At 41.1% G+C, this 17,604-nt stretch overlaps 1 protein-coding gene across 4 annotated transcripts in view; it reads left to right on the forward strand.

The window, feature by feature from the left end:
• Positions 1 to 16,739, forward strand: part of LOC117522504 (gastrula zinc finger protein XlCGF57.1-like) — a 55,420-nt gene extending 38,681 nt beyond the window's left edge. The window contains exons 1-3 of one of the 4 annotated variants that reach the window (XM_034183937.1): positions 4,691 to 4,796; positions 10,980 to 11,078; positions 15,003 to 16,739. In XM_034183937.1, coding sequence (XP_034039828.1) covers positions 15,012 to 16,406 — 1,395 coding nt within the window. In that variant the 5' untranslated portion in view covers positions 4,691 to 4,796; positions 10,980 to 11,078; positions 15,003 to 15,011 and the 3' untranslated portion in view covers positions 16,407 to 16,739. Of the gene's footprint in view, positions 1 to 4,690; positions 4,797 to 10,979; positions 11,079 to 15,002 lie in introns of those variants that run through there. The other 3 variants (XM_034183935.1, XM_034183936.1, XM_034183933.1) reach the window with 3 other exon arrangements.
• Positions 16,740 to 17,604: the final 865 nt, after the last annotated feature.

Consider the following 17,604-nt stretch of genomic DNA (forward strand, 5'->3'; position numbering starts at 1 on the left):
CTCTTGGTATTTCACTCATTTTTATGTGTCTATGCCATTTAAATACAAAATATAAACATTTTTACAGTTATCTTCATTAAAGTAAATCTGAAAGTAAATCTCTACAACTTTATATAAATTAATTAAAAATATAAAAACCAAGATGATGGGTTGCATAAGTTACGGAACGCTTTGATATAATACCTGTAAATAATCAGTTTTATTACCACTTTTCTTCAGACAAGTCAGGGGATGGATGCATGAACATTTCCACATTACTGACTAAGTCTTGGACTTTATTTACATCAGTTATTTACATCCTTTCACAATAGTTCTCCCTAGGAAGATGCACATTTGGTGGTTTTGGATTTACGTATGTGATTAGATAAATATTTAACTCATAAAAGAAAATAAGCATTCATAAACAGGACTGATTGTTTTACACCAAATGAGTGTAATCATATTTGACATTTTACCTAATTTTTCACACATGTGAATGTGAGATTCAAGGACATCACATTCAATGATGTAATGATGTCGTTGTACTGTAGTGAGTGTAGTCGGTTTCACGTTGCTGAAAAGGTTCGGTTTTTGCTGTCCAAATATCCATGAGTGGAATTGGAAAGAAGTCAAGTCTGCGTCACCTAAAGAACTACCTGAGGAACAGTAGTGGGGATGGACAAACCAGTGATCAGGTGTCACGCCTGATAGTTAACCCTCAGAGAACACGGGCCCTGGGCACCAACCAAATCATTGATGCTTTTGCTCTCAACCACAACAACAAGAGCACTGTGCTGTTTTGAAGACATCAGTGGTGAAAGATTTTCTCCTCTGCCTGCTGTTGGCATTTTTTGTGCAGGTCTGTGAATATTTGTATTGAACAATCTGCTATTTTTTGTGTTGCCAGTGACTGTTGCAGATGAGAACGTAGCTATGTTTGTGTGTGTGTGTGTGTGTGTGTGTGTGTGTGTGTGTGTGTGTGTGTGTGGTGTGTGTGTGTGTGTGGTGTGTGTGTGTGTGTGTGTGTGTGTGTGTGTGTGTGTGTGTGTGTGTGTGTGTGCATGCCCGTAAAAATGGTAGAGGTTTAGCAGAGAGCTGTCTTGACACACGAGCCTTTATTTCATAGCACTCTCATAAAAATGCCAAGCTCCCCCATAGCGCTTGTAAAAAAACATCTTTGGAGCTACCACTGAGTGGACTGTGCACAGCCCAGGCTGTGAGTCAGTGGTGAAAAAAGTCTTTGTGTGAGGTTTTGGCCACTTTTCCAAAAACACCTTCTCCTTTCACCTCCCGTACAACGTAACGACAAAAGCGACCGAGCAGGACTTCATTTTCTTCACTAAAGTTCCCTCAGGTTGTGGTTTTTCTTGAGAGCCTGTTGAGAAAAATTGAAGAGCTGGGATGCTCTGATCACAACCTCGTTTATCTGCTCCCCCAATACACACCCAGGGTGAGAAGAGAACGAATACACAAAAGGTCAGTGAAACTCTGGACTGAAGAGGCCACTGAGAGGCTGAGGGACTGTTTCAGAACCACAGACTGGAGCATGTTTCAAAACTCTTATGGTGAAGACATCAATGGCCTGACCTAGTGTGTCACTGACTAAAGGAACTTCTATGTGGACAGCACTGTGCCCACCTGGAGGGTACGGTACTTCACCAATAACCACCCCTGGGTGACCCCCGAGCTGAAGGCCCTGATGAACCAGAAGAAGAGGGCTTTCAACTCGGGAGACAGAGAGGAGCAGCGTAGAGTCGAACAGGAGCTCCAGTGGAAGATCCATGCAGCCAAGAAGGTGTATGGAGGGAAAATGGAGGAGCAGCTGGCCCGGAACAACGTCAGAGACGTGTGGAGATGCCTCAAGACCGCCTCCGAATTTGGGCAGGGTGCCAGCAGGACTGCAGATGGGGATTCTCAGTTTGCAGAGATGCTAAACAGTTACTTTACCCGTTTTGGCTCCTCCACGCCTGCCCCCCGCCTGCTCCCCGCCTGCTCCCCACCTGCTCCCGGCTCTCCACACATCTCCAGCAGCCAGCCCTCCAGTCTCTCTGACCCACCACCTTCTACCACCTGGTCACCTCCACTGCACCCCAGACGCTGTCATCTACCTACTGCAACGAGTGCTCACCCACCTGGAGACCGGCGGGAGCGCTGTGAGAGTCATGTTCTTTGATTTCTCCAGCGCTTTCAACACTATCAGACCGGCACTGCTGCGGGGGAAACTGGAGGACGCAGGTGTGGATGGACATCTTGCTGCCTGGACCATCGACTCCCTCACTGACTGCCCACAGTACGTGCGGCTGTGCGGCTGTCAGTCTGAGGTGGTAAGGTGCAGCACTGGGGCCCCCCAGGGCACTGTCCTCTCACCTTTCCTCTTCACCCTCTACACCTCGGACTTCACCTACAACACAGACAGCTGCCATCTCCAGAAGTTCTAGGATGACTCCATCATTGTGGGTCGTGTGTCTGAGGGGAACGAGCTGGAGTACCGGTCGGTCATCACAGACTTCGTGGACTGGTGTGAGCGCAACCACTTGTGTCTCAGCACCAGTAAGACGAAGGAGATGGTGATCAACTTCAGGAGGAAACCACCACCTCACCCACCGGTGAACATCCAGGGGGAGGACATAAAGACTGTGGACAGTCTCAAATACCTGGGTGTTCACCTCAACAGCAAACTGGACTGGGCTCACAACACCGACGCCCTGTACAAAAAAGGTCAGCGTCGCCTCCACCTCCTGATGAGACTGAGATCCTTTGGAGTGAGCAGGCATCTGCTTAAGACCTGCTCTCCTCTATGCTGTCGTCTGTTGGGCCCCGGGCAGCACAGAGCGGGAGAGAAAGAGACAGAACAAGCTGGTCAGGAAGTCCATCTCTGTCCTGGGCTGTCCTCTGGACTGTCTGGAGGAGGTGGCTGAGAGGAGGGTGTTAACCAAGCTCAAATCCATCATGAACAACTCCTCTCACCCTCTGCACCAGACTGTAGTAGAGCTGACCAGCTCGTTCAGTGACAGACTGAGGCACCCTCAATGCAAGAAGGAACGATACCGCAGGGCGTTCATCCCTGCTGCTGTCAGACTGTACAATAACACTGTGAAATAACCACATGCAATAATATGTCCATAAATCACGTGCAATATCAATATTAATATGTCCACATATCATGTGCAATAACAACTCGTTTACAAATCCCAGCACTAATGTCACCTTATCACATCTAAACTCCTTTCACATATTGGAAAGACGATGCTCCTATCTCCTATCTCCTTTTCAATCCCAATCATGTTTATACGAGGGCTGTTAGAAAAGTATCCGACCTTTTTATTTTTTTCAAAAACCTGATGGATTTGAATCACGTGTGCTTGCATGAGCCAACCTTGAACCTTCGTGCGCATGCGTGAATTTTTTCACGCCTGTTGATTGTGTCGTTTGCTGGTAAGCAGCCTTTGTGTGAGGATGGGTGTTGTCTCTCGTCAGATTTTCTTTGCAAGGAAAATGGCGGAACGACTGGAGCAGCGCGACTGCATCAAATTTTGCCAGAAACTGGGCGACAGCCAGGTGGAAACCATTTGGATTATTCAGACGGCTTTTTGTGACGATACTATGGGCATCACACAGATTAAGGAGCAGTACAACCGGTTTAAAGACGTCCGCACAACGGTGGAGAGCGAGCCACGCTCCAGTCGGCCATCAACATGCTGAAATGACCAGATCATTTCCAAAGTGAACGCTGTGGTGATGCGGGACCGTCGTGTGACTATCCGAGAAATTGTGGAAGAGGTGGACATCAGCACTTTTTCGGCACATTCCACTGTGACAGAAGATTTTGCCATGAAAAGAGTGGCGGTGAAATTCGTGCCAATGGCTTGGGCACGAAGCTGATGGCGGAGAAAACGCGCCACCGTGTTGAAGCCTCACAAGACATGTTGTGACATGCTCACCAAAAGTTATATTGGACTCGGCTACGCCTCGTCCAATATAACTTTTCTTCATCCAATATTTTTCTATGTTGGACTCCTTACCATCCATTATTTGTATAATATATATATATATATATATATATATATATATATATATATATATATATATATATATATATATATATATATTCTATTTGTACCTCATTTCTTATGTCTTGTACTGTTACAAGTATTATTATTATTATTGCTTATCTTGCACAGCTGATGAACATTTTCCTCTACTTGCACCCACCCTGTGTGTTTTCTTAAGAGCTGACTTAACGTGAATTTCTCCTCTGTGAGATCAATAAAGTTTTATCTTATCGTATCTTAAACTATCCTGCCTCTGTGCAACCGGAACACATATGCCGGCTTTATCCCTTAAACTATTTTTGTGCAACGGGCCACAGATCTCAGTCCTTTCCGCACACTAAAAGATACTACAAAGCAAACTACCATCTTTTCGCCAGTATACAATATAAGATTTTTTGGGGGGGTGATGGCCTGTTTGCAAGAGAGCAACTTCAACAATGGTTCTGAAAATAAATTTACGCTTTAAAAATGGTCTACTTAATCTATTTTAACATTTAATCAATAAGTCTATTTAATAAAAAATATTTAATACTAATAAATATTCAATAAATAAGTCTATTTAAACATTTAATCAATAAAAAGACAAATCTCGTTCGTCCAAGTAGAAGTGTTTTGATTGGCTGATCTGTCTGAGCCAATCACTTTTTTGCTTGGACGGAGGTGTAAGTCTGCTCTGTGACGTCAGCTGTTTTTCTCAAACATCTGAAAATTAGCGTTTTAATTCACGTCATTTGTCAGAGTCCATGGAATGGAACGTTTTAGCAGGTAACAGACTGTAAGTGTATATTTGCGAAAAGGCAGTAATGTACGTTTACGACTTATTGGCAGGCTACAATAGTAGGACGTTAGCGGCGGGACTAGCTGATGAAAGCTAGCTTTTATTTATGTTTTGTAAATGTATTAACTGTGAATCACATATTCACTGCAGTGGCTCATGGCCGTAAAGTAGGCAACCAAATTATGTTTAAACAAAGCAGAAATATATGAATATACATGATTTCCAAAGAATTAATTATGAATAGTTAATGTTTCAAAGAAACAAGCGCGATAATAATGGCACAATACCAACATTAGAAAAGAATATTACTCTAATATATAGTATGTAGAAGTAATATATTTATTATACATTGCAATGTACAAATCTTGAACAGGCACCACACACAAACAATGATTCCTGTGTGATGAGAGGAGGTATGGCCTTTATCTTGCTTACTACAAAACCCTGAACATGATCAAAATGTTTATGCATATATCATGTTCTCTGGGGATTATTTATTCCTCCCAAGGAATTATTACAATTCAATTTAAATGACAGTGGCCAACCAAAGCGCTGTACAAAAACAAAATGGGCACCATCTTACACCCAATAATAAGTAAATAAATTAAAAATAACAATAAAATTGCAGCAGGCAATAAAAACAATAAAAAATAGAACAGAAAATAGAGATGAATTTGCTTATCTCAGAAACGCCAGAGAAAAGAAGAGGGTTTTAAAGAAGATTTAAAAGTCTCTAGGGTCAGGGACAGTCTAATGTGGAAGGGTAGACTCTTCAAAAGCCTGGGGGCAGCCGCTGCAAAGGCCCTGTCACCTCTTGTCTTTAATCTAGTTTTAGGCAGCCCCAACCACAGTTGTTAAAAAGACCTTAAGGCTCTGGTTGAGGTGTAACGAAGCAGAAGCTCGGAAAGGTACATGGGGCCAGGCCATTGAGGGCTTTAAAAACAATTAAAAGAAGTTTAGAATCAACACGATATAGGACCGGAAGCCAATGGAGAGAGGCCAAAACTGGTGTAATATGGTCATGCTTTTTCTTGCCTGAGAGAAGACGAGCAGCAGCGTTCTGAATTAGCTTAAGGTGGTTGAGAGCGGTCTGATCCACGCTGACATACAGGTGACCACGATGACCTTCTTGAGGTCAACTTGGGCTTGGGTAAGAAATGGAGTTGGAAAAAACTTGCTTTAACAGCACCACTGATCTGCTTATCAAATGTAAAATATGTAAAATGGTTGTCAAAAATCACCATAAGGTTCCTTACACATGACTGAATGTTGGAACTCAGGGTGCCCGGGTCATTGCCTAACAACCTTAGTGGCAAGTAAAACTGGACATCGTTGGCAAAGCAATGGAAAGAAATTTGGTATTTTTGAAAAACACCAGAGAGGGGCAACATTATACAAAACAAAAAGAATAGCACCTGGAATGGAGCTTTGAGGACTCTTCAGGTCAGTAGGGCCACACCTGAAGAAAAGTAACCCAACTGCACAGAAAAGCTCCGCTCTGTATGGTAGGAAGTGAGCAAGCTGAGAGTAGAGCCTGCAATGCCCACACACTGCACAAAGCATCAGGATAGCAAGACTACCTGAGTCAGCAGCTAAAATCAAATCATTAAAAACTCTCAGCAGGGCAGTTTCAGTGCTATGTCTGGATTTGAAGCCAAACTGAAACTTTTCATAGATTCAAGATTCAAAGCTTTAATTGTCATATGCACAGTAAATAAACACGTTTCCCTGTACAATGAAATTCTTACTTTGCTGCCCACACTGGATGCCCAAATATATATATAAATTACTCTAAGTATAAATATCTAAATATAAGTGGAAGAAAAAAACAAAACATAAAATAAGCATGATGGTAAGAACAATAGAATATAATAGAGCAATGTACTACAATGGAAATATACATAAGAGGTGAAATATAAAATATACTTGTGTAATGGCCTATGTACATAATAGTGCATCAGTGTGCAACATTCACTGTTCAGCAGATGTGCTGAGCTAAAAATGACTGCAGCTGGATGTAGACTGCTCTATCAAAAACCTTGGATGAAAAGGGAAGCTGAGATGTGGGCCTAAAATTTAAAAAGATGGAGGGATCAAGATTTTTCTTTTTAATAAAATAAAGATCAAGATTTTTCTTTTTAATTAAAGGCTTCATCACAGCACGTTTAAAGGCTAAATGGACACAGCCTGACCTACGACTGGTGTTGATCAGCGACAGAATACTAGCTCCCACTGATTCAAAAACATGAGGCAAGGAGGAATGATAAGGGACAGTTTGTAGGACACATATGGTTAACTAGATCAGACAGTTGGGAGAAAGACAAAGGCTTGAACTGGTCAAGGGCAGCAGTGCATAGAGAAAGATCAGGGTCCATGATAGGCCTAACACCTGAGTGAGCTGGTCTAAGGGCAGACACTTTTTTGATAGAAAATATTGTTAAAAGTTATTACAAAGAGTAGTTGTTGGCATGAGGGGAGATATCACTAGGATTAATAAGAGAGTTTAAAACATTGAACAAAACCTGAGGCTTGTGGTTATTATTTGTAACAGTAATCAATCTGTAATCAAGTGCACATAAAGAATCATTAAAAATAGCGGAAAACTGTGTGGCAGTCGAAGGGTTAATAGTGCGCCGGAGGCACTTGGAGTCAGGTGGTTTATCCACCAAACACAGAAGCGTCAAAGTGAACAACACAGGTAGATGATCAGATATACATGTAGTTGTACAGATTTCATTAGTAGAGACAGACAAACCATAAGACAACAGAAGATCTAAAATATGCCCCTTTTCATGTGTTGGGCCAGATACACACTGGGTAAAATCAATGGAATCAATCAAGTTTAAAAAGTCCTTGACCAGAGGTTGGGATTCATAACAAACGTGTATATTAAAATCACCGGAAATTAAAATATGATCATATTTCACACGATCCCAGACGGAAAGTCTGCAAAATCATTCCATCAGAATCAACCCTGGTATTTTGGTGGACAATATACAATGGCGCAAAGGACAGGAAATGACAGGTTTAGTTCAAAAATCTGTAGCTCAAAGCTGCAATAGCTTGTCATAGGCTGGGACAAACAGCACTGAAGTTCAGATTTAAACAGGCTATGCTGCTTCCACTGTCCTTGGTATGTGGCGAGCTAAAGAACGAACAATCTAAAGGAAGGACTTCAGAAAATGTGGTATAGTCACCAGCATGAATCCACATTTCTGTCTCACACACATAATATCCAGTTTGCAGGAGGTGAAGAAGTCATTTAAAAGGAAAGTTTTAATAGCCACTGACCTTGTGTTTAGCAGGGCCATGCTTAAGCAATGCAGCAGTGAGACCATATTTTTCACCATTTTTTTCTCATATGTGAATTTCAAACCTCTAATCAGTTGATCTATGGAAGGAACTTCCATCAGCTTTTCACTTGTTGCATAGCTATAGTCTTGCTTGATAGCATTAGCAGTGCTGGTTTTGATAACTTCTCAGTAGTAATCCTTATTTTAAAAAAGAAAAAAGACTACAGCCAACTACAAGTGATGAGAGTCCTTGTGTTAGTCCTGAAGGTGGTACAGCAACAGTTTGGTTCATGCGAATGGTCCAAGTTATTACCTAGAATCTGGGGATGCAGCTTTAACTGATGTTTTATATATATATATATATATATATATATATTTTTTTTTTTTTTTTTTTTTTTTTTTTACAGTGAGGCAAATAGGTATTTGAGCTGCTGTCGATTTTACAAGTTTCTCACCTACAAAGAATGGAAAGGCCTGAAATTTTTTTATCATAGATACACTTCAACTGTGAGAGACAGAATCTACGGGAAAAAAAATCAGAAATCACATTGATTTTTAAATAATTAATTTGCATTTTATTGCATGAAATAAGTATTTGATACAATAGAAAATAGACCTTAATATTTGGTACAGAACCCTTAGTTTGCAATTACAGAGGTCAGATGTTTCCTGTAGTTCTTGACCAAGTTTGCACACTGCAGCAGGGATTTTGGTCCACTCCTCCATACAGATCTTCTCCAGATCTTTCAGGTTTCAAGTTTCAGCTCCCACCAAAGATTTTCTCTTGAGGTCAGGTCTGGAGACTGCCTAGGCCACTCCAGGAACTTGAAATGCTTCTTAAGGAGCCACCTCTTAGTTGCCTTGCCTGTGTGTTTGGGGTCATTGTCATGCTGGAAGACCCAGCCACGACCCATCTTCAATGCTGTTACTGAGGGAAGGAGGTTGTTTGCCAAAATCTTGCGATACATGTCTACCCGGTGGGGGAGCTCTCAGCACTATGCTCACACCGGGCGGGTCACAGCTCTGTCCCTGGCCACACTGACAAACAGTTTCTGAAAGATCCTCTCAGCAAAAGTCTACTCTTTCTTCTGTGTCTTGCTCAGACTCGCATTGAGTGTTTCGCTTCTTTAATTTTCGCTTTTTTGGGTAACACACAACACTTCATAAACACTGTAACTTAAATAAAATAATAATAATAAAATAAAACTGATTGCGCGGGTTGCATGTTCAACCTCCAGCTGAAATGCCTCTGCTGAATTGCAAGGGATTAAAAAAAATTAACACAGGGACCCAGTCAACCAACCTTTAAAAAAAAAAAAAAAAAAAAAAACAAACTCAAAATGGTTAAATTTTACAAGTTGGGGGAAAAAACAAAACAGAAACCACATCCCCTCACCATTTCAGCAAAATGTCAACACTGGTGCAGTGACATTGTGCCATTGATTAGGGAGAGCCCTGGACTATTGATGTTTAAAAATGCAAAAGTACGTTTTATCCAGTTACTTGATTAATCACCAGAAGAATCGATAAATACTCAATTACTAAAATAATCTATAGCTGCAGCCCTATTGCTTCTCACCAAGCTACGTTCATATTGTCCTGTAGCCCATCCCAGCCTTGTGCAGGTCTACAATTTTGTCCCTGGTGTCCTTAGACAATTCTTTGGTCATGGCTATGGTGGATAGGAGTGTGACTGATTGTTTGGACAGGTGTCTTTTATACAAGTAACGAGTTCAAACAGGTGCAATTAAGAGACAATTTTTTTAAGGATCAGGCAGGCTGTGATTCACGCCGACTAGGATTTCAACGTAACATGGCTCAGAGATGGAACCTACCAAGAAATGAACTTTACCAAAATTTTTCGACCGAAAACAAAACGGTGACCTTGCCAGGGGTCATCAAAGTTCAAGGCAAAAATACACAAAAACTGATATTTCATTAAATTCCCATCTTTCAAGTGGTGTAACATTCAGTGCCATCAAGTCCCCAAGCTGGTTTAACTGTCAAATGACTTATGAAGGCAAACTCTTTCATCTTACATACATATTAGGTTGGGGGATCAATGGCGCTGAATATAGGGGGCGCTCAAAGTCTGGTCATTTTGCCAAATTGGCTGTATTTAAAGGCCCATAACCCTCTGCGCCATCAAGTCCCCAACCAGATTTCAATGTTATCAACAAATATAGGCCCTACTATATCAAATGCAACTGAAAATTGGGGTCTTGATGGTGCTGGCCACCAGGGGGCGCCAGAGTATTTGACTTGGCTAATTTTGAGGAAGTTTAGCACCAACTGGTGGCCTGTGGCATCAGCCTTTTTTAACAAAATTTGCAAGAGTGGATAAACCGACACTTCTACTTAATATAACAGTTTGCACAATTTATATATGGTATATATGGTGACAAAACATCTCTTTATTGTTCGTGTTTCTTGCCAGAAAAATACCTAAAAGAGCGAAAAAAAAAAATCAGCTTTTATGAAACAGAGTTTGAGGTATTTGTGCGCTGTATAAATTTAATGCCAGATGCCCTGACTGACACAATTCCACATTACAGAGAGAACGGACAAAGGTGGTCTTGAAACGGGAACCTTCTGCTCTGAAAACAAAGCACACTTGGCCACCACCCTTGCCTGTGTTGTACACTATAATGGTGTAATTTTTTTTTTAACTGTTGCATTAAATGATTTGTTCAGTATAGAATTGAAACTATCAACTGTGTTTCTGTTCAAGATAAACTTAATAATAAGTAAGGTAAGATCATTTTACTGATTTAATACTACATTGGAATATTCTAACTCAAGCTTTGATTATTGTTTTCTTTGTAATTTCACTTGATGGATCTCTTTCGTGTGACTTTTTTTTTTCTTATTTTTAAGATTTCCCGGAGTCTCAAGCTGCTTTTGAATTTTTGTCTGGAGAGAACAACCTCCCCTTCTCACTCAGATCAGATTTTGAAAGTCATCTTCAACACCACGGTGAGTTTCCTCCGGAACATTATGCCCTCTCAGTATGAACCACACACTGTGCAGCAACTACATGTGCATGATATTGAAATACAGGCTGGTGTGCAATGTCATTCGGACCATGTCCTTGTCAAAAGTACAACCATGGACTGTATATACATACTGGACAAAGCCTGCGTGACATCACCCACTGGTTTTCTATAGAGACCTAGAACAGCCAAAATGACACCTGTGTCTGGGCATCGCCATGTTGAGAGCCCCACCTGCACTGACTGACAATGAACTCATTAATGCATAAAGGAGCAGAGCATGGGTGGCTCAGTGTGTGACCAAAAAAGCCCCCTTCTTAAAGTCAGAACCACCAGCTAAGAGGCTAGCATCGGTTCGGGTGTTTATTAAATCATATTTTTGGGGACTGTGTGGTGGTTTTCCTTACAGTTTACTTTGTTGTGGACAGTAAAAGTTATGAGCCACTTATTTTCTCAGTTAACTTGCTTTAAGTAAACCTAAAAGATGAGGTTACTGACAGCTGCTAAAAGTGCTAACACCGTTATCATACAACATTAAATAAGACAAGAGTTTCATTCAGTGTGAACATCGCAATGGAGATGACTTAGAAGATCTCTTATGACGTTACCACACAACCCACATTATTCCAGGTGTTTCTAATACTATACTCCAAACAAAAAGATAACAACACAACAGCTAGCAGATGCTGCCAGCGGACACTGCATTCAGAGGCTATGAGAGGAGTCCTGGCTGGGCTCAGCTGCTGTCACTTAAAGCAACCACACCCACAATTATACATAACTTTATGGCTTAAAACATCTTAAATTAAGAAGTTAGAAAAAAAAAAATCACCCCCATACAGTTGTCATGGAGGAGGAAACGATCTGTAGAGACCAAAACTATTTTCTGTATCAGGCTGTAAACATGTTTATTTGTGCTCTAAATATGGACATTTTAACACTGAATCATATGGGAATGTGCTCTGTTTTGGAGCCAGCCTCAAGCAGCCAGTCAAGGAACTGCACTTCCAGGTTGGGGTCAGAATACGGGATCGAGGTTTACTGCTTGAGTACAACATGTGATTTGATGTTTGAGTTGTCTGCTGTTTAGTTTGGTACTTTATAGACTGACAGTAGTGCTTTGATGTCTCAAACATTTTAGGTCACATACTCCCCCCCCCCCCCCCCCACCACCACCAAAAAAAAATAACAGCAACCAGTGCTTTGCAAGAACTAGCTCAAAGTTCAGTTCACACAGATTAAAATTAATACATTTACATTTGTATTTCACCTTTTGTATTTTTACATATTTATTATTAGTTCATTTAATTGTTTTTCAGAGTGGCTGAGAAAGCATCCCGAAATGTATGATAAGCGCCTCGGCCAATGTTTTCCCCTGTACAAACTGAAACTGACCTTTGTCGCCATTCTTGCTGTTTTTACCCCATAACTCCATAACATTCAGTCATAGACTGTCCAAACTGTACCTTTTTGGAATCTTTGTGATCAGACAAATAATGTAGTATAGTTTTCAATATGACAGAAGCATCTTTTAATTTTGACCCCTGTGTAATTGTTCAATTGAGCCCATCCTGGCTGCCAATCAGTTTTTTTTTTTTTTTTTCTCTAAAGACTAATGTCTAGGGATGGGTATTGATAAGATTTTATTGCTCTTGATACCATTATTGATTCCGCTTATCGATCTGAACTTTTATCGATACCTCTCGTGAATTGTCTATGTACTAAAAGTCGGCTTTACAGGGTTTCTATGTCAACAACATTTTATTGAGTCTTAAAGTAAATAAATGTGAAATTGTTCACTGGATCCTTAAACTCTGGGCATAATAAACTCTACATGGTGGATCCTTAATCTCTGGACATAAATAGAAATAAACAAAATCTGTAGTTTTTGTCAAAAGCATTTCCTTTCGGACATTGTCATGAATGTCTTTCCATACATCTGAGCTGAGCTCTCACAGCTGGCTGTGCTGCACGTCAGGATGTAATTCATAAAGAATGCAGGACGTCTCATTTTGGGAGGAAAAAAATATTTTAGTCGGTTGTAGTTTGTTTATATTACACCGTTTGGAAAGAGGTGTAATTTTATTTAAAGCGGCGATTCGCTTTGAAGTTATTAATTCCAGCTGGACTGTCTTGGCAGAGAGCGGCATAGCGTTTGGAGCTGTGCCAACAGAATGGAGGACTATTCTCGTTTCTTGACTGTAACAAGACAAGAATCCCAGTTAGTGACTTTAATCCACACAAAAGTGACTCACGATTAACATATTTTAATGGCTTTGAGAGGGCTCAAGAAGCGGACTTTCCGCTTCTGAAGAGCAGCGAATCAAAGAAAAGAGCCAGTAGATCGAAGCATTGCTTCATTGGTTCAAGCTTCAAAGTGGAGTCGCGCTGCAGAAACGGTTGATTACAGACCCGCTACAGGGTTTGTAATCGGAGATCCCCACATCTCGAAAATGACCATCTACTGTAGCCAGGTGATACATGGGCATCACCTTGGCCTTCAACACCTATTGGGGTCCTCAACACTCAGGCATTTGCACACTTGATCATGCACAAAGAAATGCGCCACATGGCCAAAATGTTGATGCTGATGCTCCCTCAGTATGCAAGTGATACTGCTCATCTTTTTCTTCCAAAGACACCGGTTGTTTGACACAAAATCTTGCCAGCAGAACTCAATGATCATGCAAACAGACCTACTATCAGAGACATCTAGTCGTCACCTTAGCATCCAAGTATCACAACCATACAGTAACACAGGTAGTACCATTACCCTATACTTGGACCTTTGTTTGCCCACACAGATTTTGAGCATTGCCAGACACCTCTGTCCAGTGGTGTCCACATAGGTGCTTCCATAGGTGTGTCCATAGACACAGAGACATGAATGTTACTGCTGAGATAATATACAAGTTCAATATCTTTACCACACACAGACATACTTCTGGTGGCTGTGTCCAGGAAGTTGTCGAAAGCCTGGAGCTTCATCTTGATCCAGGACAATAGCAAACTGAGACACTCTGATTCCTCACTCAGCTTCTCAAGTGCTGTAATCAGAATATTCATTGATTTCACAAAGATCACAGCTTGGTCCATAAATTAAAGGACAATAAACCTTTCCTTGTCAGCAAAAGCACATAAATCACTGGTTTCCACAACCCGACCCCACACGAAGTCCATGCAAGCATTGAAGTGTAGGGATCAAAACACATTCCAGACAAACACCAGTCTTCAGTGGGAAAACCTCATAGTCTCTGTCTCTGTTGTTGGCGTGATGTCAAAATGACTTTCTGCAGATAATTTTCTATTTTGTGTGCCTCACATAAAAAAAAAAAAATGAGTTTGCTACGTGAAAGTTATCACACACATCTGGGACCATCTGATGCTTGCAGCCAATGACAAAAATTACATAATTCAAGTTTTAAAGGAATTGGTGAGTAATCATGCCATTGACGAAAAACATAGCTCGAGCCATGTGAAAGTTTGTATTCTGAACCCTAAGCTGGAAGTAATGTAGGTACAAGACATTATAGCCTTATTATCATCAAAAACCCAAACACCATTAAAATTATTTGAAATATAATAGCCATAAATACCATAAAGTACCATAAATAACACAAGGCCTGTAACTTCTGAGCTGCCATAATATTTAATGTTAAGTCATTCTGCATTCAGCTGTGATCACTCGTTACTTCTTTCCATTTTTATACTATCAAGCTGTAACAATGCCTCAGTTTGATTCTCTTGCTCTAAGCAATAGAGTTGTTAAATTGTAGAGTGTGGGTCCAGTAGGATGTGTGAAAGCTCATGTACTATTCCACAGCATCAGTGCAATCTCTACTGTCAAGTTACACCACTCTGCTTAATCTTATTAATTTAATTATTTCTTTTCTTCCTTTTGATGAAGGAAGAAGAAATGCTTCCTGGACAGCAGGATTTGAATCTGAATGTTGACCAGCAGGAGATTAAAGATGAACAAGACAAACTCTGGACAAGTCAGGAGGGAGAGCAGCTTCACCAGCTGGAGGACGCTGATATCACCAAGTTACCTTTTAGTGTTGTCCCTGTGAAAACAGAAAATGAAAAAAATCCACTGACATCACACGGTCAGCAAAGTTTGGATTCTACCTGCCCAAAGAACAGTGACACCTTTGTCAACAGTAACAGATGTGATATTGCAAAGAAACAATTGAAATGCTCTGTATGTGGAAAAACATTTGGACAGGTGAACTATTCAAAGCAATGCAAGGAGATTTTAGGAAGTAAGAAACATTTAATCTGTCCTCAGTGTGATGAAAAGGTGAGACAAACAGGCATTCTGAACACACATACGAGAAGTCACACAGGAAAGAAAATATTTGGCTGCTGTGAATGTGGTAAAAAATTTGTACAAAAAAGGAGCTTGGACATACACATGAGAATTCATACAGGTGAGAAACCATTTGGCTGTTCTGAGTGTGGTGAAAGATTTGTACAAAAAAGGAGTCTGAGCAGACACATGAGAAGTCATACAGGTGAGAATCCATTTGGCTGTTCTGAGTGTGGTAAAAAATTTCTAGACAAAAGCTATCTGAACACTCACATGACAATTCATACAGGTGAGAAAGCATTTAAATGTTCTGAGTGCGGTAAAAGATTTAGAGAAAAACACACTTTGAATAGACATATGGGAATTCACACAGGAAAGAAATTATTTGGCTGTTCTGGGTGTAGTAAAATGTTTAGACAAAAATGTGATCTGATAAAACATCTGAGAATTCACACAGGGGAGAAACCATTTGGCTGTGTTGAGTGTGGTAAAACATTTAGACAAAAATGCAATCTGAAAACACACATGATAATTCACACAGGAGACAAGCCATTTGGCTGTTCTAAGTGTGGTGAAAGATTTGTACGAAAAGGTAGCCTTAGCACACACATGAGAGGTCATACAGGTGAGAAACCATTTGACTGTCCTGTGTGTGATAAAAAATTTCGAGGCAAAAACCATCTAAACTCGCACATCAGAAGACATACAGATGGGAAAGCATTTGTCTGTTCTGAGTGTGGTAAAAGGTTTAGAGAAAAAAACAATTTGAACAGACACATGGGAATTCATACAGGAAAGAAATTATTTGGCTGTTCTGGGTGTAGTAAAATGTTTAGGCAAAAAAATGATCTGATAAAACATCTGAGAATTCACACAAGAAACCATTTGTCTGTTTTGAGTGTGCCTAAAGCTGTTAAAAATCTGACCAAACGATCTGACACCTGCAACAAAGCTAGCAATACAGGGCAGGGGAAAATGCAGCAAAACGGAACAGAAATGTAAGCCCGTTTCACACCGAGCTTGCATAAAGTTGCGTTGTGACGCATGTGAAGTACGCTGTAAAACTGTGCAGACTTGGCATAGTCCCTGTGTAGGCTGATGTGTGATGGCGTATGGTTGCGTTCCTAATCTTGCTTACAGTTGCATATGTTTACTTTCTGTATGCTTTTACTACCACATATGAAGCCCTCGCTATTTTTTTGCCTTTCAGTCCACTCCTGCCTCCTTTTTTTATTTTGCATTGTAGAAATGCGCTCTGTTCTGTGAATGGTAAAAAGCAAACGTACTCGTATTTTTGTTTCCAGATGGGCTGGGAACATCAGATCAGAAAGTTCAGAGTCCTTGTGTGCCCCCCCCCCCCCCCCCCCCCCAAAAAAAAAGTAGAAAATATTGCCATTAAAACTCACAAGCATCCTATTTCTTGTTTCAGCATTGAGAGCGACACAGAGAAAGAGAGAGATAGTGCTGTCTCTCTGCCCTTTTTTTTTCTTCAACACCCTTCTGTTTCTGTTCACACGCAACCAGCCACTTCAATCACCAGGCGCTGTGGCTGCATGGATCATGCAGTCACATGCACGCGTGCGGGTTCGATTACCTGTTCTGATCAGGCACACGTCCAGTTTGATCACGCACGCATAGGCACTGCGTGGATCAGCCAGACGCGCTTCACCTGCTCTCCAGCTGATTCACTGTGGATGAATGTACTCAGTTTTTGGATGTGCTGTAGCGTGCGCGCGCACTAAAGGACAGTCTCGCACATAATTCAGTGACTCAAACGTTATTCAGAAAAGAATGCAGCCATTTGCGATCACACTGGGTTTTCTGCTTGTCTCAGAGACATATGTCACACCTTGTGGCTCAAAGCTGTTCACATGCAAATGTCCACTGCTGCTGAAACCTTTTCACACTTGATGCTCAAAGTCACGCTCCTGTAAACTGCCGCCTGGTTTGCACAAACCGAGGCGCAGTTCACTCTGAGAGATCACCGCAGATGACAAGAAATATTATTACGTCGTTTTGGCCCTCAGCAGCTCCACGGCAATGAGGCTGATTGCACTCCTGCAAAGCTCCCCAGCTGTGAAGAAATACACAGCCATCAAGGATCACCTCAAAACTTTTGCACTGTCAGACGCTGAAAGGGCCAGCAGGCTCTTATCTCTGCATGGGCTGGAGGACAGCAAGCCCTCAGAGCTCATGGACA

Source organism: Thalassophryne amazonica, chromosome 12 (genome assembly GCF_902500255.1).
Source record: "Thalassophryne amazonica chromosome 12, fThaAma1.1, whole genome shotgun sequence".
NCBI lineage: Eukaryota > Metazoa > Chordata > Actinopteri > Batrachoidiformes > Batrachoididae > Thalassophryne > Thalassophryne amazonica.